The sequence below is a fragment of the Podarcis filfolensis genome (genome assembly GCF_964270895.1).
Source record: "Podarcis filfolensis genome assembly, chromosome: 4".
NCBI classification, from domain to species: Eukaryota; Metazoa; Chordata; class Lepidosauria; order Squamata; family Lacertidae; genus Podarcis; species Podarcis filfolensis.
Window position 1 is genome coordinate 101,534,003 of NC_139607.1, and position 22,206 is coordinate 101,556,208.

Consider the following 22,206-nt stretch of genomic DNA (forward strand, 5'->3'; position numbering starts at 1 on the left):
ATTTTGGAATCTTGATGCTAATCAAGACTTCAAGATAGTGAGTGCTTTCAGACTTGGAAGAGGAGGGAGAAAAAACAGGGTGAGAGGCTGTTTGGTCACCCTCCGAATGAAAGAAGAGAGAGATAAAATACTGAGTCTGCACTACCAGAAAAGCTTGGAAATAAACGATTCAAGAGTGGAGATTTTTAAGGATATTCCGAAATATTTACTGGATCTTAGAACTAACTACGGAGACTTGATGGCCCTGCTGAGAAGAAACAGAATTGTTTTTAGGTGGGAATTCCCCCAGGGGCTATCCTTTACATTTAAAGGGAAAAAAATTAAAATAAGATCAGTGGAAGACAAGGGAAAATTTCTGAGAGACCACGAAGAAGACCTGCAGAAATAAGCTTTAGAAGAGTCAAGAGCCTTAAAACCAGGAGTATTAGACATAGCACCACCATCTTTGGGATTGGACAAACCAGCAAAAGTGATACCACCATCAGAACAAGAGGAATTACTGGGAGCAGTTGGAGGAAAGTAGAATAATCACAACGTCTCTACAATTGCTAAGTTGGAACATTCATGGATTTAATTCCCCGGAGAAGAGGAGGAAAGTTTTTCATTTATTGAAAAAGGAACAGTTGGACTTAATTTGTTTACAGGAAACACATGTGATACGGCTACACAGGAAAGTATTGATTAATAAAAGATTGGGTCAAGAGTTTATTTCATCGGATAAGGTAAAAAAGAGAGGAGTTATAATCTATGCTAAAGAGAGCCTATCACCAAAATTTGTTTTTAAAGATGATGAAGGAAGATTTGTGGCAATCGAAATTCAATCACAAGGAGAAAAAAATTTAATAGTAGGAGTTTATGCACCAAATGAGGGGAAACCTTAATTTTTTAAGAAATTACATGAGACATTGTTAGACTACATGGATTATAACATTATTATGATGGGAGATATGAATGGAGTGGTATCTACAAATATGGACAAGTCGCAGAGACAGATTGTAACTAAAGATGGCAGACTACCAAAAACATTTTTTGAACTGACTGACAATATGGACTTGATTGATATTTGGAGAACTAAAAACCCCTTAGGAAGAGAGGGAACATTGAAAAAGGTATTTAAATATACCTTCTTGAAGAAACCAGAGGCCTTTCTCCTGGGCATAGTCGGCCAATTGGTGCTAAAGAAGGATAGAACTTTCTTCATGTATGCAACAACAGCAGCAAGAATACTTATTGCAAAGTACTGGAAGACACAAGAACCACCCACCTTGGAAGAATGGCAGATGAAGGTGATGGACTATATGGAACTGGCGGAAATGACTGGCAGAATCCGAGACCAGGGAGAAGAGTTGGTGGAAGAAGATTGGAAGAAATTTAAAGACTATTTGCAGAAACACTGTAAAATTAATGAATGTTAAAACGATGTTGTATTGAAAATAAGTGGTATTGGTAATAAGATTAATAAGAATATGCAAATATGGATTGATAATGGATGAAAATGCATAGTTATAATAGGTTAAGATACAGAGTAAAGATAAATGAAAGAGGGTAAGGATTTGCTGAAATGATTTTTTAAATGGGAATACAAAAAGGGGAGGTGTGAGGAGGTCAAGGAAACAAGCTAATGAGTTTAAAGTAACAAAAATGGATTTGTTTTTAATTCTTTTTTATCTATTCATTTTTTGTATTTTTCTTTTTCTTTTTTCTTTTTTATGTATCTTTTTCTTTTTATATGTCTTTTTTGTATTTTGTAAACCTATGTTTTTGTAAAATCTTAATAAAATATTTTATTAAAAAAAAGAAACTCTCTTTTATTTTCATTTGGTATGCTTATCATTAGAATATCAAATAGGAAGGCTTTGGTTTTCTTTAAAATAAATAGCATTTCTTTTATTTTATTTTCCCTTTGGGAACATGTCCACCACATGTGGAATAAGGTTCCCTCATTTTGTCTGCATCTCCAACACTTATTGCTGATATTTATTTATTTTGACTGATTTGGATGGGGTCAGGTACCATCTAAAAATCAAATAGCATGTGATGAATTTTAAGTCTTTTCCCATAATTTCCCTCATTTTTCATCTTCATTGGATATCCACAATCGTGTGTCCATTTCACCATCACCTCCTCCACCTCCTAGTCCTTAAGGTTCCAGTCCAGTAACAATCTGTGTGGTTCTGATAATATCTTTGTATTATTTAATAATATTTTTTTTAAAAAAAATCCGCTGTTGTTCTGTCAAGTCCATTTATTTTTTATCTGGAAAAAATTGTTTAACTGGTAATCTTTCTTTTTTCCTTTTGTTTTCCTTTTATATTTTTACTTTTTTGTAATTTTAGCATATAATAACAGTAGTAATTATATGGAAATGGGATAATAGTATTGAAATGAATAAAATGCTTAACTCGCCAAGATTTTTATTGTTTGCAGCTTCCCAAGAAAACTGAAGGAGATTCTCCCCCTTTTGGCTTTTATCTCTTCCCTTTATAACTGTCTCTTTAAGTCCCAACAGTCCTGCCCCACCCTCCCATTTACAGGATATCCTTTCTACAGATGTCAACACAGACCCAGTGATGGAAAACCCTCCGCCCAATTCCTCGTGACCACAAGACTATTTATTACCTGCAGCAGCAACAACAAAAGCCACCAGAGTGGCCACAGCTATCTCTTTCCAAAGTCTATGACAGGGAGGGGGCTGACAGCCTTTTCTGTGATGTGGGTATGATGTATCTGGGGGTGGTCTTGGACTCCAGGGCGGGCAATTAAAAATGTCTATATAAGGGCTTTCATGCATGGCTCGGGGTCCTCCTCCTCTCCCCTGCGTGTGGGGGAGCACCCTGTTGCTAGTATGTCACATGCCCCTGTTTACTTTCCTAGGCTTGGGAAGTGTAAGAACAGAAGTCAGGCTTATCTCTTCCGCTCTGCTGTGCTTTTGCACTGTTCTTTGTCTCCCTGTCTGTTGCTGAAGAAGAGAGAGGATGCCATTATGATCCGTTTGGTCTCGTCTGCAAATGTGATGAGCATCCCCTCAGTTCCTTCATCCATGTCATTTATCAAGACGTTGAACAACAACAGGCCCAGGACAGAACCCTACAGCACCCCTCTTGTCACTTTTCCCCAGGATGAGGAGGAACCATGAAGGAGTCCTCTTTGGGTTGGGTCAGTCAAATCCACCTAACAGTTACCTCATTCAGTCACACTTTACCAGCTTCCTCTGTCAGGAGAACCTGAGCTTACAGGGTTAAACAGCTCAACTTCCACAATATCAGCAGAGTAACATTCCCTTTTATTTTAAATTTGCAGCGTCTGCGTTTGCTCAGGCTCGCTAAAGCCTCTATAATAACTGTTCTGGTATTTCCCCCTTATTCCCTCACAAAATAGAAGAGACGACACAGTCTTTTACAAAAATATAAAAAGAGTTTACTCACATTCTGTTCACAATCAGATCCCAGAAAGCAGACTTAGCTTAATGAAGTAACATACACTTGGAGTCTATCTCTTAAGAAGACAGTCCCTTTTTCCTCTCTTGGCTGGAAGCCAAGAGGGCATCTCTGGCTTAGTAGATGTTGTGTCCTCGATGCATGTGGTGAAAGAGAAAGAGAGATGGCTGCCCTGCCTTGTGTTTTGTCATTACCTGCACAGGTGAGGCCACACCCACCTCTAGTCACATGCAGAGGAAGTCTGTCCCAGCCCAGAAGGAAACAGGAAGTTTACCTGCTGGGTGGACAAACATCCCTCCCCATGTGTAAACATGTTCACTCCAGGAATGTTGTACTTGACTGCTCTTGTGTTTCACAGCATGCATGTCATTAGAATGGCAATGCCTATAATGGAAGCAACTTTTTAAAAAAGTAATATTTTGAGCCCGTAGTTCAATTTCCCAGCAGCTCCCCTTGCCCCAGAGACACTTCTAGCATTCCATCTCCTCTACCTGTGGCATTGTTCAGCAGTGGGGAAAGTGACCTCTTCACACCGGATGTCCATTTGGTATGGCCCTTTCCAGGTTTTTTCCTGCCTCTTGTGTTTGTCTTTCATTTGTTCTCCTATGTGTGTTGTCAGTAGAAGCCACAATTCTGTGGGTACTTCTAGGTACTCACCTAGAAGCTGACTAGAGGTTGAAGTGCCGATCAAACTTCAGTGTTGTGCTCTATTAATTCCAATTAGCAGTACTGGGGGTGGTTCACATTCTGGGGCAGTGCTTTTGTCCAGCAGAGGGTGTCACAGGGCCAGCCTACTTTCCCTTTAAAGCAAACTTGGGTCTCCAGCTGTTTTTGGACTAGAACCCTGTCGGAGCCAGCCGTTACAAATGGCGCTTATTTTAGCATAAAATAAAGACGCAGAGAGCTAGCATATTTCCATGGACGGAGGGCAGCTCATTCAGACATCTTCTCCCTCTCCGGTCCTTTTTTATTATCCTTTGTTCTCTCCAGCCGCATGGCTGCATCCCAGTGTCTCATGTTACCTCATCTGGTCATGGCTTAAACCCACCCACACCATATAGGGTCATCACTGCCCAGAGGAAACACAACTCCTTTTAAGGTCAATACAATTCTAATACATGGTAAGGCACAGACATGCTGGTCACCGAGGTCAGCAAGGCACCAGGTGGCGCTACAAGCCTTTGCCATGACTTCCTGGCTCCCACATGCCCTCTTTCTTTATATTTTAATCAGAATCATATATATCAGTACCAATACGGTTATATCGAGAGCGATAGGCGACTCTTGTGAGACCGGAAGCGGGCCGCGGACTGGAGAACCATGCAGTACATACAGAAATTAAAGAAGGAATACATTGTATACAGCAACACAAAATAATGCAAATAACTACTATAATAATCACTATAATCAATAAATGTCGAAGCCAACTTCCATCTGGAAGCCAAGAATATAACCATGCCCATGGATCAACGGAAGGAGGGGGGGCAAACGGATTGTGGGCTACCATGGTTTCCATATGGTCGATCGTCGCAGATATGCTGACATTATTATCAGGAATAAACATACAACAATGAGAATGAACAAGTGCACAAACTCCTCCTTTTGAGGCTAAAATCACATCCAAAGCAAAGCGATTCTGTAAAACCACTTCTCTCATTGCAGACAACTCCTGGTTGAGTTTCCTCAAAGCTTTTATGGTATCATTGAATAATCCTTCAGTCCAATTTGCTAGCCGATGGAGGTCCCTATAGTTCATTGCTGCACCCACTGAGGGCAGCAAGGCCCGAGAGACCTGGGCCAATCAATATATTGATTTATGGGTGAATTAACCTCCCGACGATTCCGTAGTCTAAGAGAAGATGGTAACTTATCAACCTTATACAACAACGGAACCACGAGACCCAATGTACATGTGCCTGTGAGGTTTCGAGGAATGGCTTTGTATGCTTTTTCGCCACAAAGCAACCATAACTCTCTTTGGAGTAAATAGCTGATATTACTACTCTGTTGGGACCAACTAAAGGCTTCAGTAAATAAGGAACTGATATGAAATTGCTCATCTGTGGCATTTGCTAAGCCAGGGATAGAAGAATTCAGACTCCAATTTGCATGGTAGGTTTCTTTCCTAGTTTTTAGCCATGCACTGGTATCGCTTCTATAGCACTGAGATTGGTCACTGTATGAGCTATTAAACATGAATTTCAATGTATATTGACAGTTTGGATATATGCCCCATGATTCTTCCCCCTCCTTAATTTGAAAACAAATGGGGGCAGGCATACATACCCAACATTTAGAAGCATGCAATAGACTAGTAAACTTAATCATATCTTGTACAAAAATATTATTCCTCCATATCTTATGATAATTTTCACCCCTAAAAGTCTTATTCAACAACGCTAATATGGTGGTTTCAACTGGTCTGTGTCGTCTGCTTCTCTTCCTTGTAAAACGGTGCAGCAAAAGATGGCAAGGCAAATGGTTAGGAAGGCACTTTCGCAGTTGAAGGGACTTGCCATGGCCGCACGCATCGAGCTGGAACCCATAAAGGCTTGTCCTCGACGTCCACTGCCGCGTACCCTCGTCCCCACGTGATCAGCGGGACAGGTCCATGCCACGTGGGATCAGGCAAGCGTCGGTACACCACCAAGGGGTGGGGCAGTGCCTCCTCCTTCCTAAAATGCAATTCCGCGGGAGTATGGGTCCTAGTATGTGGATATAAAGATGGTTAAGCACAAAAAGAACTTGGTGAACTGCCGAAGGAATGTCTGCTGTTGGTATGCTTCGGCCGCCAAGCTGTTTAAGCAATAGTGTTTTGAACGTCAGGTGCGCCCTTTCCACTATCGCTTGCCCTGTGGAGTTAAAGGGTATACCATGAGTTAATTTCACATTCCACAACATACAAAATTCCGAAAATGTTTTAGAAATATATGCTGGACCATTATCAGTTTTGATGCGCGCAGGTTTACCCATGACTGAGAAACAGCGGATAGTGTGCTGAATGACATGCCGAGCTGTTTCCCCCCTCATGGGCGTAGCCCATATGAATCCAGAGTGGGTGTCCACCGTGAGGTGAACCTTGGAGAGTGGAGCCAACACAGGTGTGTGTGTGACATCCATCTGCCAACACGCCAATGCAGACGTGCCCCTAGGATTGACAGCATCAAAAGGAATGGCCAGCTGAGATTTAGAACAGGAAGCACATTGGGACACAATATCCCTAGCTTGGGCCAAAGGAATAGAAAACTGCTTAGCCAATGCTTTCGCAGGGAGATGAAAGGTGTTATGACCTAGTATAGCATCAGAAAAGAGAGAAAAGGCAGAAATGTTCTTCAAAGCTGAATCTGCTCTTGAATTTCCCTCTGCTAAATACCCTGGGTGTGATGTGTGGGAGCCAAGATGTGCAGCATAAAAAGGAAACTCTCTGTGCTGAAGTAAGGCTTGCAGGGCAAGAAACAAGGAAAACAAGTCAGAATCCAAGGAAGGAGTTATATAAGATATTGGTAAAATAGCAAAAAGGCGATATACATACTGAGTATCCACAATAAGATTGAAAGGATGAGTAGGAAAGGATTGAAAGGCAAGAATCACAGCCGCTAGCTCAGCTCGCTGGGCAGAAGACTGTGGAGGGGTAAATAACATTTCCATTTTCCTCCCTCCTCCCACGTCACTACTCCCATACTTCTTGTTCCATCCGTGAAGAGGGTTAGTGCAGAGGGGGGAGGTGTGAGAGACAAGGGGTTAGTCAAAACATAGGTGACCTGTGTCAGAAATGTCAAACGGTCATCCTTTGGAGGATTAAAAATGATGACCTATAAAATCAGCCAAAACAATTTGTACGGCAGCATTTGTGATCAATAAATGCTGCTGTTCAGTCTGTGAAAAAGGCATATAAATTGATGCAACATCAAAACCGCTCAAAGTTATAGCACGTGAACGTTCTTTGATAACAATGTCTGATGCGGATTCAGTTACGGAATAAATGTTCTTCGAAGGGGTATGAGGTAAATGTAACCATTCTATAATGCAGATAGTCTTCTTCTTGTCCGTCTGAGCATATAAATTTCCTGTTGGCTACAATGGTGCAGCAAATACTGCCAGATGCAGCTTGTGTTCAGCACCTCTAGGTGGCGCATGCGGAAAGGTTTCGATGCTTCATTCACAAAATTTTGGCAAAGTGTAGGGGAGTTCCGCATGCCTTGTGGCAGAACAACCCACTGATATCGCTGGGTGGATTGCAAATTGTTATATACTGGCAATGTAAAAGCAAACTGTTCCTGTCTGCTGGATCCAGTGGGATGAAGATGGTTCAATGTGGCCGAAAGTCAATTGTTCAGAAATAAGCTGTTCAAAAACGAGATGGTGCCATTGCTGCGGATTTTTCTTTTGGTGGAGGCCACTGTTCTACCCACACTGAGGTATCAGTGATCTTTGTTTGCCATGCTGGAAACGTTGTATCGGTGGCTACAGGCTGGTTTTTATTTTGCGCTGCTGCCAGCAAATGAGCCTTGTGGGTGGCTGTACCAACAGACTGACAAATGCGAAGCATGGCTGCTGTGTCTGTGGCAGGATTGTGTATTATCGGGCGCAACGCAACCTTACAATCCTCATTTGCATTTTCAAAGGCCAATTGTTTGATAATTATTTGTTTGGCTTCAGGATTTTCAATTTGTCTACTCACTGCTGTAATCAGCCTGTCCATAAAGGAAGAATATGATTCTCTAGGTTCTTGTCTGATTGAACCCCACCTAGACTGAATACTGGTGGGTTCCGGGATTTTTCTCATTGCTTGTTGAGCAGCAAGAGCAGTATCCCTCAATAAGATCCGCAGCAGTGTGGCTTGTACTGAAGCCTGAGCAAAGGGGCCACGCCCCATCATGGCATCTATGACATCTGCGAGGGTAATATTTGGATTATTTCCTCTGATTTGTTGTAACAAGGCTGGAGCATAACCACGGCAGGCAGTTTCCCATTCGTGAGCAAATAATACACCAGCTGATGGGGGTAAAACTGTACGTGCCAAAAGCTTGATGTCATCTGGAACCAAAAGCTGGGCTAATGTGGTTTCCAAAAGAGCTTGTGTAAAAGGAGCTTGCAGTCCATTTGTCCTAACTGACAATTGGAGCTCTTTCAAGATTTTAAAGTCAAAAGGTTGGTGCTGGGCTTGAGTTCCTGCTGGAGCACCAGCAGGGGGCACAATAACAGGGAATGCCATAGTATCCTGAGATAAGGAACAGGCAAGGACTGCACGTTGAAAAGGGGTAGCTGGTTCTGCTGCTGCTGCTGAAAGAGCAGGGTCATTTCCAGCCAGACCACGGTATTTTTGCAGGATTGGGTCCTCTGGTGAGGAACTGTAGTCCGGAGGTTTGGGGTCTGGGGCTGCAGGCAAAGCAAGGGCTGGAACACATGGCAGGACAGCAGGCTGAATTAAAGAAGCTGAAGGTTGTACTGGCAATGCAGCCATGGAGATATTTTTTGGTGATAAAGAACCCATAGCATATCGAACCTTGCACCATGCACTTAAAATCCGAACACCAATGCTGGGATGCCCATGAAAATGTGTTCCAATCTTATCCCAATGTTTTAATTCCCAAGTCCCATCTGCAGGAAACCAGGGACAATGCTCATCAATTGCCAGAATGAGCTGTATCAAATCACCCTCAGGAACTTCCAATTTGTTGGAGGAGAGGAGAAATTTTAAGTCTTTTAAAAATTTCTGTTGGGGAGTAGTCAAAGAGCTGCCCATTTTTCTAAAATCAATATTTAAGGGATCGACTCACCATGGATCCGAAGATGATTAGCGCTTGCAACCCTTTCCGGGCGAGGTAAGTCGATGATATCCACTGCTTGGATCAAAAATCATATAGTCTGCCTCAGACTGTTTGCTTTAAGTCTTGCTTCTTAGCTCTCTTTTAAAAACCTCAGTTGTATTCTTTTATTCAGCCTCACAAGGGGCACCACTTGTCGGAGCCAGCCGTTACAAATGGCGCTTATTTTAGCATAAAATAAAGACGCAGAGAGCTAGCATATTTCCATGGACGGAGGGCAGCTCATTCAGACATCTTCTCCCTCTCCGGTCCTTTTTTATTATCCTTTGTTCTCTCCAGCCGCATGGCTGCATCCCAGTGTCTCATGTTACCTCATCTGGTCATGGCTTAAACCCACCCACACCATATAGGGTCATCACTGCCCAGAGGAAACACAACTCCTTTTAAGGTCAATACAATTCTAATACATGGTAAGGCACAGACATGCTGGTCACCGAGGTCAGCAAGGCACCAGGTGGCGCTACAAGCGCCATGACTTCCTGGCTCCCACAGAACTCCCATCATCCCTAGCTAGCAGGACCAGTGGGAAGGGATGATGGGAACTGTAGTCCAGGAGCTGCTGGGGACCCAAGTGTGGGAAAGCCTGCTTCAAAGCAACTTTTCTATTTTGCCCGCAAAGATGGGACCCGTCCATGTTTGTATCTTCTTGTATTTTGTTTTCTTCATGACCTTTGTGCGTTTATTTTTTTTATTTTTTAAGAGGGTAAATTGAAAGAGAAATTGTATGGCAAGTTGCAGAAGCATAAAAGGTTGTGTTTGAAAAAAACTGGGGGGTGGCATCCTTAAATATTTTATTGGGGGTGGGGCAAAGACCACTAGGCCTTTAAGAGATGGCACCTATTCCCTACACCCACAGGTCTCAGGACAGTTACAACATTTTAAAAAACGATTTAAAAAAACCACATATTAAAAGGGCATTAGATGTGAATTAGCCAAAAGCCTGGTTAAAAAGGTGCGGATTCGCCTGGCTCCTAAAGCTGTATAATGGTTTTTCTGACCATTGTATGAATTCTCTGATGCTTAGTGAGATTGTGGCTGTGAGTGAAGCTCTTTCCACATTCCACACACTGATAGGGTTTCTCCCCTGTATGAATTCTTTGATGGGAAGTGAGAGAGGAGCTATGCGTGAAGCTCTTTCCACATTCCACACACTGATAGGGTTTCTCCCCTGTATGAATTCTGCGATGTGAAGTGAGAGAGGAGCTACATGTGAAGGTCTTTCCACATTCCACACACTGATAGGGTTTCTCCCCTGTATGAATTCTCTGATGCTTAGTAAGATTGGAACTCTTCCTGAAGTTCTTTCCACATTCCACACACTGATAGGGTTTCTCCCCTGTATGAATTATTTGATGGAAAGTGAGAGAGGAGCTCTGACTGAAGCTCTTTCCACATTCCACACACTGATAGGGTTTCTCCCCTGTATGAATTCTTTGATGGAAAGTAAGATTGGCACTCTGACTGAAGCTCTTTCCACATTCCACACACTGATAGGGTTTCTCCCCTGTATGAATTCTTTGATGGGAAGTGAGATTGTGGCTGTGAGTGAAGCTCTTTCCACATTCCACGCACTGATAGGGTTTCTCCCCTGTATGAATTCTGCGATGGGAAGTGAGAGAGGAGCTACATGTGTAGGTCTTTCCACATTCCACACACTGATAGGGTTTCTCCCCTGTATGAATTCTTTGATGGGAAGTGAGACTGTGGCTGTGAGAGAAGGTTTTTCCACATTCCACACACTGATAGGGTTTCTCCCCTGTATGAATTCTTTGATGGGAAGTAAGGGAGGAGCTATTCCTGAAGCTCTTTCCACATTCCACACACTGATAGGGTTTCTCCCCTGTATGAATTCTTTGATGGAAAGTGAGACTGTGGTTGTGAGTGAAGCTCTTTCCACATTCCATGCACTGATAGGGTTTCTCCCCTGTATGAATTATTTGATGGGAAGTGAGAGAGGAGCTCTGACTGAAGCTCTTTCCACATTCCACACACTGATAGGGTTTCTCCCCTGTATGAATTCTTTGATGGGAAGTGAGACTGTGGCTGTGAGTGAAGCTCTTTCCACATTCCATGCACTGATAGGGTTTCTCCCCTGTATGAATTCTCTGATGCTTAGTGAGATGGGAACTCTTCCTGAAGTTCTTTCCACATTCCACACACTGATAGGGTTTCTCCCCTGTATGAATTATTTGATGGAAAGTGAGAGAGGAGCTTTCAGTGAAGCTCTTTCCACATTTGACACACTGATAGGGTTTCTCCCCTGTATGAATTCTCTGATGCTTAGTGAGATTGGCACTCTGACTGAAGCTCTTTCCACATTCCACACACTGATAGGGTTTCTCCCCTGTATGAATTCTTTGATGGGAAGTAAGATTGGCACTCTGACTGAAGCTCTTTCCACATTCCACACACTGATAGGGTTTCTCCCCTGTATGAATTCTCTGATGGGAAGTGAGAGAGGAGCTCTTCCTGAAGCTCTTTCCACATTCCACACACTGATAGGGTTTCTCCCCTGTATGAATTCTTTGATGGGAAATGAGAGAGGAACTATCTGTGAAGCTCTTTCCACATTCCACACACTGATAGGGTTTTTCCCCTGTATGAATTATTTGATGGGAAGTGAGATGGGAGCTATTCCTGAAGCTCTTTCCACATTCCACGCACTTATAGGGTTTCTCCCCTGTATGAATTCTGCGATGGGAAGTGAGATCGGAGCTCTTCCTGAAGCTTTTTCCACATTCCATGCACTGATAGAGTTTCTTTCCAATGAGACTTTGTTGATGGGAAGTGGAATGGGATCTCTGACTGCAGCTTTCTCCACACTCCAAATTTTTACGTGGCTTCTCCTCCCTGGGGATTTTATCGTGGTCACTTTTGCTCTCAATTTCCAATTCATCAGAATCTGCAATGGAGACAAAAAGAGATTAGAGCCTCAGGAAGAAATGGAGAAGAAATGAAACGAGTTGAGTGTGTGTTCATTACCTGTGTTGTTTGTCATTTTACCAACAAATTTATTATTAGATTCTGAAGAGTTGTTGAATGTTGAGGGGGCTCAGAACTTACAGGGTTAAGAGTTCTGAGTGATGACGCCTCACATTCTGAGAGGGCGGGCAGAGAACACGGCAGGGGTGTGGATTTCTCCGTGTGCTTTCAGTCTGCGTGTTAAGCTCTATGGAGAAAGGAGCAACATGAGCTGCGTCTCACCGGGAAGATTTACGATGTGTTGATCTGTACAGCAATAAAGACTTTAAAGATAAGGAGATTGCTGTGTTTCAGCCTGAGTTATTGCTTCCACACGACTGAACGTTCAAGCTTCTACTTCTGCTGTGTTTACTCTGCTGGAGTCAAAGGTCCCAGGGGGGAAGAGCAGAGCTGCGCGGAGGAAGTGTGCCGGACCCCTGGACTAAATTGGCCCCCCCGAAGAGGTTATGGGTGTCAGCAATAAAGATAAGCAACGTTCGTGCGTGTGAGGAAGCTGCAGGCAGAATCGGCTGAGGAGCAGCCAAAGGCCAGCTGATGAGACGCTGGGAAAGGGAAACTGCAGCCAAAAGCCAGCCAGGAGTGTGCTGGGAGGAGCTGAGATCTGCCGGACCGGAGGTACTCGTGAGTAAGCTGGGCCCCGGGGAGAGATGGCAGATAGCCAGAAGTCGTCAATCCCTTTTGATAAGGTGGACGGGAGCAAGCCCTGGGCCGAGAGAAGGCAGGCACTGAAGAAAGCAGTGGGAGCCAGGCGAGAGGGGGCTGAGAATTGCTCTGAGAAGGCACCAAGAAGCCCAGAGGGGGCCAAGAGCTGCACAGAAGCTGGGGAACGCCCAGAGAGTCCAGGAGGGGCTGTGGGGCGCCCTGGAAGCCCAAAGTGGGCTGGGACTGTGTTGGAGGGCTGCCAGAATGCCCCAATACGTGAGCTGCATGCCAGAGAACAGCTGAGAGAAGAGAAGAGAATTGCACCAGAGAATGGGGGTGCAAGCAATTCCAAGGGTCTTGAGAGTGCCCAGGCTGTTTGGCAGGAGCTGGAAGGGGTTTGCAGAGAAACCACAGCAGAAGCCAAAAGCCATTTTCCCAACGGCAGAAAAGCCTCAAGGAGGAGGGCTGCTGGAAAGGTTGGGGGGGCAGAAAAGAACAAAGGCAAATTTGCAAAGTTTTCCATTCGTTGCTGTTTTGTTTGCGGTTCTCCGGAGCACCTGCGCCGTAGCTGCCCACAGAGAGCAACGAAGCCAAGGCAGGATGCGCCCAAGGACATTTCCCATGGGAACCAGCCGGGTTTCCATGGCAACAGCGGGAGCAGGCGTGAGACGGCTTATCAGCTGACTGCTTCTATGGCGGTTTTGGACAGCAACACCACCTGCAACGAGAGCTCCAAGGTCGGGAGGAGCAGGAAGTCAGTTGCTAAGGCAACAAAGAAGGACAACTCCAGAGGGGGGAGGGTCCTACGTTGGGTTGTTGACTCAGCTGCGAATGCCCATTTGGTAACAGCGCCACCTGATGGACAAATGTGGAACTGCAAAGCTGTTTCAACTGAGAAAACTGTTAGATTTGCTACAGGTGCACAGGGCCGTGTAACACATATTTCTAACATGTTCGTCTCTTTTTTACAGGCTGAATTGAAGGTTTATGTTCTCCCTGAGATAAAACATTGCCTGCTATCTGTACCATGCCTTTTACAGGAGGGATATTCTGTGAGTTTTGAAAAGAATGTCTGTACAATTTCCAGAGGGGGCAAACAGCTCGTAAGTGTTGGAAAAAATCAGAACAACCTCTTTGTTCTGGAATCACCTCTCGAGGGTGAGGGGAAAGCCACTGATCACACTCATGTGTCGTGTGCTTGCGTGTGGCACAAGAGGATGTCACATGGGTCCTGTGAGGACGTCCAGATGTTATCAGAGTGCACCAAAGGTTGCAAGGTAAAAGAATGTGGTAAACCTTTGAATTGCAAGGCTTGCAGAAAAGCCAGAAACAAGGGGTTTAATGATCCCAGGGTGGAGAGGGTCACCACAAAGCCTTTTGAGCTTGTGCACGCAGACCTTTTTGGTATGCCACAGCCAAGTCTGGGCAAGGCCAAGTGGCTGATGGTGCTGACAGATGATTATACGCAGAACGCATGGGCTTTCACGCTGAAAGCTAAGGAGGTAGCAGCGCAACTGATCAAAGATTGGGTTGCAGAGGTGGAACAGAGGTTCTCTACCAAGGTGCAAGGTTTCCAGTTTGACCGTGGTTCTGAGGTCACTGGGTCTGCTCTAAAGGGTTTCTTTCGCCAGAGGGGGATACGTCACAAGGTGACTTCGCCTCAGAAGAGTGGCGTGGCAGAGCTGAGGAGTAAAGCTCTGGTCCGAGCATCCGAGATTCTACTGGATGACTCTGGTTTGCCTCACAGTTTTTGGGGGGAGGCGGTAAAAACGGCCAATTTCTCGATGAACAGGTGCTACAATGCAGTGGTAGGTGACACCCCATATTTCCTGCTTCATCGGCAGAAGCCGCTTGTGCATTTCTTTCGCACTTTTGGTTGCAGGGCCATGGTGCCTGTACCAAAGTGGTTGCAGCAAGAAGGTGGTCCAAAGTACCAGGAAATGATCTTCTGTGGGTATGAACCCGCGACCAAGGGGTGGAGATTCGCATACCCAGAAGGTGATCAGACCAAGCTTCTGGTCAGTAAACAGGCTGAGTTCTTTGAGCAGGATGGCTGGGCAAGGCGCAAAGTGCGCTCTCACGTTCACTCAGATTGTCTGTCCGACTCTGAGGAGGAAAGAGAGCCAGAGCCTGAACCTGCTGGTGGAGACCAGGACCCTGAACAGAGTAGGGCGTCTCCACAGGTTGTTAAGGGAGTGTCCAAGAGTGAGCCCTCATCTCCTGTGCGCATAATGGAGAAAGCTAACAGACGTGTCAAGTCAGAGGGGGAGTCTTCGGATGATGAAGACGCACATGCTGGCCCCAGTGGGTCAGGAGGAGCACCCCAGTTTGTGCCCAGGCGGTCTTCAAGGGCAACAAAGGGAATTCCACCTGAGAGGTTTCAGGTCACAAATGCGTGGGTTGGTTTCGCACAGTGCGAACCTGAGGTTTGTGAGGTTCAACAGGTGCCTAACAACGATGCCAGGAAGGGGCGGAAGGCAATGGGGAAGGTGTTGAACACTCAGAAGTCCTCTCAGAATGTGATTCGAGAGGGGGTGTTGAGGGGGCTCAGAACTTACAGGGTTAAGAGTTCTGAGTGATGACGCCTCACATTCTGAGAGGGCGGGCAGAGAACACGGCAGGGGTGTGGATTTCTCCGTGTGCTTTCAGTCTGCGTGTTAAGCTCTATGGAGAAAGGAGCAACATGAGCTGCGTCTCACCGGGAAGATTTACGATGTGTTGATCTGTACAGCAATAAAGACTTTAAAGATAAGGAGATTGCTGTGTTTCAGCCTGAGTTATTGCTTCCACACGACTGAACGTTCAAGCTTCTACTTCTGCTGTGTTTACTCTGCTGGAGTCAAAGGTCCCAGGGGGGAAGAGCAGAGCTGCGCGGAGGAAGTGTGCCGGACCCCTGGACTAAATTGACCCCCCCGAAGAGTTTTGTCTGATATATGGTAGTGGTCAAAATTGTGGAAGGTTGAAGCTGACACTGAAAATGGCCTGGAAAGTTCACACCAGCCCAATCGTGGTAGAAAAAGGAATATTTTGAAGAAGATTGTTCAAAGAAAAAACTGTAAGTTACTGTTTATTGTGGGGGTGTTAGGTTCCCAGGTTTTATAGGGGGCACTGTTGAACTCTGTGAAAATATATGAGGTTGGTCCATAGATGTATTTTTTGAATTTCCAGGCAGATAGGACGATCCCACAGGGAGCCTTACCAAGAGAGGCCAATATCCCACAATTCTCCTCCATGACGTCCTTATGCAGAGCTCTCTGGTCAGGATCCAGCAACGCCCACTCCTCGTCCGTGAAACAAACAGCGACATCTTCAAAGCACACTGGACCCTAAAAGAAAAAGGGAAATGTCCTCCTCTGAGACAGCAGAAATATGATCTGCTACACAATCCTCTGTTGTTTCCTTCCTGTTAATTATTATTATTATTATTATTATTATTATTATTATTATTATTAATGTATACCCCGCCCATCCGGCCAGCCAAACATCCCTAGGAACTATCGCCCCATCAGTTTATTATCTATTCCGGGAAAAATATTTGCCGCTGTATTACTGGAAGAACTTCTTTCATGGGTCCAGGAGAGGAACATTCTACCGCTAGAACAGATTGGCTTCCGAAAGTCAGCATCAACCATGGATCACTGTCTAACTCTTTATCACCTTGCCAGTAAATACACTGCACCAAGGCAAGGCCACCTATTTGCCGCTTTCATGGACCTGGAGGCCGCCTTTGATTCCATTCCTAGGCAGAGATTATGGTCCAAACTTGCCCATCTGGGAATTGATCTGCACCTCCTCTCCCTAATTATTTCCCTTTATTCAAACACCACAGCTTGCGTCCGAAGTGGTCCCAACGGCTCCCTTACCACTCCATTCCCAACGGCCAAGGGCGTCCGACAAGGTTGTCTCTTGGCCCCTTTACTGTTTAATCTCTATCTTCATGATGCAATTTCCCCTTTGAAGCTAGCAACTAAGTATCCTCCTCACTTAGCAGGTCACCCCGTTGCTTCCCTTTTCTATGCAGATGATGCCGTCATCTTATCCAGAACAGCTGCGGACCTAGCAAATGCAGTTAATGCATTTATCGCCTATTGTAAGGCGGAAGCTCTTAATATTAATTATAAAAAATCGAAAGTCCTTCACTTCACTCGTTCCCGCAAACTCAAGCTGGAGCCGCTTAAGATCACAGGTGGCTACTTAGATAAGGTAAAAGCCTTTAAATATCTAGGCTTAATATTCACTTATAATCTCTCCTGGACCACCCATCTACAATCTGCCTTTTTCGCCGCAACCACGACCTCCAATGCCATTGTCCGATTTTACCACCAGAAGGGCGGCAAACACCTTCCAGCAGCAATTCAAATATTTAATGCCAAAGTTGTTCCTAAATTATTATATGGCTGTGAAGTATGGACTACAGCAATATCAGGTAACTTGGATCGCCCACTTCATATGTTTCTGAGATCTCTTTCCGGTGTCCCGAGATGCGTCTCAGGTGCAGCCCTACGACTTGAGTTCGCCCAGCCCTCAATTGTAAAACGAGCATGGAGTCGAGCCATTTCCTATAGCTCCCACCTACTAGCATCGGACGCTCGAATTAGAGGTGGTTTTTCCAATCTGATCCTAAGAGATATTCATAACTCCCCTTGGAAAACTACAATTAACCTCAAACTCCGCTCTCTTTTCAATCTGAATTGCAAAACTGTTCTTAACTTAGAGTGTATCAGTCCGGCGGCCCTACCTTCAATTAAAAAGAAGCTACAGCAACTTGACTTCTCTAACACAGCTGCCGATGCAAGAGGGCCGTGTTCAGGCCTAGCCCCAGCTATTCCTCCCCCTGAAGGAATCCCTCTATACTGCTTCACAATTTCTTCGGAGGCTAAGCGAAGGGCCTTTACCTGTGCCCGTCTCAACTGTTTTCCTACAGCAGTTCTGTCGGGTCGTTATTCCAGAGTCCCCATCGCAAACAGAACATGCACCTGTAATGACACGGTTCTGGGGACTATGGAACATGTAATGCTCTTCTGTCCCAACTGGACAGATGAAAGATCTCGGTTTTTAACTCCTCTCATGAACAAGCTTCATCTCCCAATCCAGCCCTGGATAGTGTCCCTTTTTTTTGCAGGATTCTGATTGTTGGATTACCGAGATGACAGCTAACTTCCTGCTCAGTGTGATGAAGAGGAAAGCGGCACTAACTTCTTTTTTAACACCACAGCTGCAGTCGATACGCTGCACAATCGAACGAAGTTCCAAGTAGCTTTATTGTACAAGGACAATGGAGCTAGGACAAATCTGAGGAGCTGAAGGACCCCTTTAACGATCTTCCTCCAGCCTCAGCAGTTTTTTTTGTCTTTTTGTTTTTGTACTATCGGTCACTCGATGGGAGGTCATCTGGTGGGAGGGCGTACTATCGGTCATCTGGTGGGAGGGCGTTCCACAGGGCGGGTGCCACTACCGAGAAGGCCCTCTGCCTGCTTCCCTGTAACTTGGCTTCTCGCAGCAAGGGAACCGCCAGAAGGCCCTCAGCACTGGATCTCACTGTCTGGGAAGAACGATGGAGGTGGAGACGCTCCTTCAGGTATACTGGACCGAGGCCGTTTAGGGCTTTCAAGGTCAGCAGAAACACTTTGAATTGTGCTCAGAAACGTTCTGGGAGCCAGTGTAGGCTTCATGCAATCGAAGAGGGCGCTTCAGAGCCAAAGAGTCAATAGCCCTGGTTAACTCCACATTCCAGCAGGCCACCAGGGAATCAGCTGAAAGGCCATCAACATGGGATAAAGCATCCCCTACCACTCTCTGGAAACCATTTGGAGCCATTAAGTGGCGGGGGCGGACCATCTGAATCGGTCCCACCTCCATGCAGAGGGGAAGGGTCACGGAGAAGTCCAGTTGCACTAGGAAGTGATCCGACCATGGCACCGCAACCCCCCCTCCTCGCCAACAAGACCTGGGTTGCTGTGCGTAAGAGAAACCTGGTGGACAAGCAGCGGCAAGGACAGGCCCATCTGCTTCATCCAACCAAGTCTCTGTTACACATGCCAGGTCAAGTCCTCCATCCATGATCAAGTCATGGATGGCAGTGGTTTTATGAATCATTGACCTGGCATTGCAGAGCAGCACCTTCAGGTCATGTGGGTATCCCTTGCTGATTCTAGTATCCGTCCAGTCAGGACCAGACCCGGAGGCAGGGATAGTCCTCCAACAACGACTAAACCTGCCTCCTCTGTAATGACGTGGTCTGGTCTTAGCGTAACTCCTCCTCCTACCCGTGATCACTGAGATCGGTTGTCCCAGTGCATCCCCCCCATGGAACATGCCCCAGCTATTTTGTGGGCTGGGACCCACTCCCCGGCAGCCCTGACCCCTCCCCTTAAGAACAAAATAAAACCCTTAAAAAAAAGAAAGAACAATACAAACAAAAAACTGTAAAAATTACAAACACATTAAAATCAAACAAATTCCCAAACCCAACCAAACATCCATCCCACCCCCCACAAAAAAAGTAATCAAAAGGGAAAAAAGAAAATTTTTAAAAGAACATTGCGCCGCTCCGAGTCCTCCTGGCCAGCAGCAGCAGCAACAACTGTCCTTGTGAGGCTTCAGGCCCCGCCCTGGGCCAGGTGGTGAGTGGCAGGAGCAGGGCCCTCGGGCACTCACGCAGGGGAGTTGTTTCAATAGGATTGCTTTGCTGCACATTTTATTTATGGATGCTTATTTTATTCTAAGTTTAAATTATGGGTATTCGTTTTTGTGCAAATAGGTTGTATTCCACCTTGTGTTATTCAAGTCATTCTGCCTAGGCAAGCATTCCAGTTTCCCCAATAGAAGGATCCACTTTCTCCTCTCCTCCTGAGCTGTTCCCTCCTAAGAACTAGAGCCAAATTCGAGGGATTCATGGGGGCATGGAGAAGGGGAGGAATGGGGGGCAGGCCCCATTTTGCAGCCGATGGGGCTGGTTAGGTGAATCCAGGCCGCTATTTGTTCTCATTTGTCCACTGCTTAGAAAACTATTTTTGCATTCAGTTATCAATCTAGAAATGAAATAAGCCTCTTTTGGATGGCCATCTGTCTTGGATGATCTAGCAGAGATTCCTGCATTGCAGGGGGTCTCCTGGCTCTGAGAGAAAAGTAGGGAGGGTGGCTTCCTGCAAAAGGAGAGGGAGCCACCGGTGGTTCCTCCTTATCCTGACTCACCTCAACCTCTCAACCTTCCTCTCCCACTTGCCTCCTTCCTCTTCTGCCTCTGATTCTGCACTGCATTCTGCCACAGAGTCTCCCAGCTCACTAAGCTCTGTTTCCCCTTCAGCTTCTGACACCTCCTCTTCACAGACTTCTCCCTCTTCTCCCTCTGACCGCTCATCCTTCCTCCACCTCCACTCCTTCGGCTCTGAGCCGTCTTCCCTTCCTGGTTCCCCGGCTGCTTCCTCCCACCACTCCTCTGTGCCCAACCAGTAAATGACATTGCTCCATCCCTCAGCCTCTGTCCCCACAAGGCAGCTTCCCCTGACCTGATCTGGTTCCACAGCCGCTGCTTCCCTTCTGCCTCCATGAAAAAGCGGATCAGGAGGTCTTGCTGGCATCCTTCTGCTACCTGTAAGAGAAAAAAGGTAAGCAGGACGCCAGAAGTGCCTGCTTCTCTCACAGGTGAAACAGGGCATCTCTAACTGCAGATGGGCCTTTAGAAATCCTTACCTGCTGAGAGCATTTATAGACGTTTGTGCCCATTTCATATGTTTGTTTGTGCAGAAATACATCTCCCCTCCTCTGGACCCTTGTTCCCAACGGTCTCCCACCAAAACAAGATGAAAAGAACCCTCAGATGAGTTGGGAAACCAACAGAATGAGACCAAACGGAGAAAACCCACCTTCCTCCTTACCCAGTGGCCTCTCTCTGGCGTCCAACGGAGGCCTCTCTGCCTCACAGGAATCCAGGTCCATTTCTGCAAAGAGATCCTTTCCCTGAAAAAGAAACAAGGATTCAAAACAGAGAATGGTGAGAAATACTAGAAAGAGAATGACAAAGACTTGAAGGGTGCTAGATCTCATTCCATGGATGCTTTCCCAGAAAAAGGATGGGCCATCAGCAGACCATTATGGGATGTTCTCTGTCCTGTTTGGAGCCCCTTGGGAGTATCCAGAGGTAAGTCTCTCTCACCTGCTTTCTCTCCTCTGCCTGACTCAGGAGGAAACCTTCAGCCAGGGCCACCGCCTGCGAACTGGTCTCCGCTCCACAGTCCCTCACCCAGCTCTCCATCTCCAGGGGAAGGACAGCCAGGAACTGCTCCAAGATCACCAGGTCCAGCATCTCAGCTTTCGTGTGCCTTTCTGGCTTCAGCCACTGATGGTCAAGGTGGTGGAGTCGGCTGCAAACCTCTCGGGGTCCTTTGGCCTCCTGGCAGCAGAACTGCCTCAACTGCTGGCTCTGCACCTCTGAGCAGAGGGTGTCCTCCTCAACCAGGATCTTCTGCACAGTGTTTTCCCATAACCCCCCACTGCTCCCAGTTTCGTTGGCATGGCCTCTTCCAGGGCCAGCTGAGTCTCGCACATCCATCTGTGCTCTCAGGAATCCTCTGAGAGATCAGAAGGAACCATTTGGTCTTCTGCCAAGTTCTGTCCGTCTAAATGAGAAGCTCTAGCAAATCCTACAAAGCAAATACATTGTTCTGTTACAGAATTTGTATGACAGGGGAAAAAATGGTTCCCCGAGCAAGCATGGATGAGTCTTGCTGGGAACCAGGGCTGGACTTTACCGCATCCCAGACCATGAGATATCTTTTTGAAAAGAAAGAGCAGGAGGAGGAGAAGAAATAAGTCTCTAGCCTTCAAGCATTGCAGAATGTGGAGGCAACTGAAGGGATTTCTGTGAGATTAATCAACCTGGTTTCTGCTGCCTTCTAGATAATGCCTGAAGTCAGAAGTGACTGACAAGGGAGTCATTTGTATCTTCTGAAAAATGGATGCTTGGTTCTAGTGAGGGTCCTCACTCGGGGGTCCTCAGGAGTTGCTCCTCACCCCCACCCCCACCCTCACCCCACCTCCACTCCCTGCTTCTGTCTCCTTTTCTGCAAACTCTGCCGCTGTCCAGACAGATTCGTGGGGTGAGGTCTCTTTTTCTCTCTTCTGAGGGCCAGGAATGTATCTGGCCAACCCCCAGAGGGCCAAATGGGCGGGGCCAAAGACATCTCCCTTGATTTTTTGTTGTTCTGTTAGATAGCTTAACACAAACTGGTTTGCAATGCAGCAGCCAGGCTATGGCCTGGTCTCTCTTTCCTACTTTTCCTTCCTTCCTGTCCGTTGTTTTTTTTTGGGGGGGGGGG

General features: G+C 46.0%; 2 protein-coding genes and 1 long non-coding RNA gene across 3 annotated transcripts in view; 2 read left to right on the forward strand and 1 right to left on the reverse strand.

The window, feature by feature from the left end:
* Positions 1 to 22,206, forward strand: part of LOC310760688 (uncharacterized protein) — a 278,926-nt gene that overhangs the window by 153,068 nt on the left and 103,652 nt on the right. The window lies entirely within an intron of this gene.
* LOC310761804 lies at positions 6,820 to 9,200 on the forward strand. Its single transcript, XR_014547722.1, has 2 exons — positions 6,820 to 7,838; positions 8,163 to 9,200. It is a non-coding gene; the product is annotated as an uncharacterized lncRNA (long non-coding RNA).
* On the reverse strand, positions 10,215 to 21,531 carry LOC310760697 (uncharacterized protein). Its single transcript, XM_083609687.1, has 5 exons — positions 21,045 to 21,531; positions 20,767 to 20,848; positions 20,398 to 20,480; positions 16,089 to 16,215; positions 10,215 to 12,167 (listed from the first exon to the last, which is right to left on the reverse strand). Exons 1-5 carry the CDS (start codon positions 21,438 to 21,440, stop codon positions 10,237 to 10,239), a joined length of 2,619 nt encoding a protein of 872 aa, XP_083465813.1. The 5' UTR covers positions 21,441 to 21,531; the 3' UTR covers positions 10,215 to 10,236.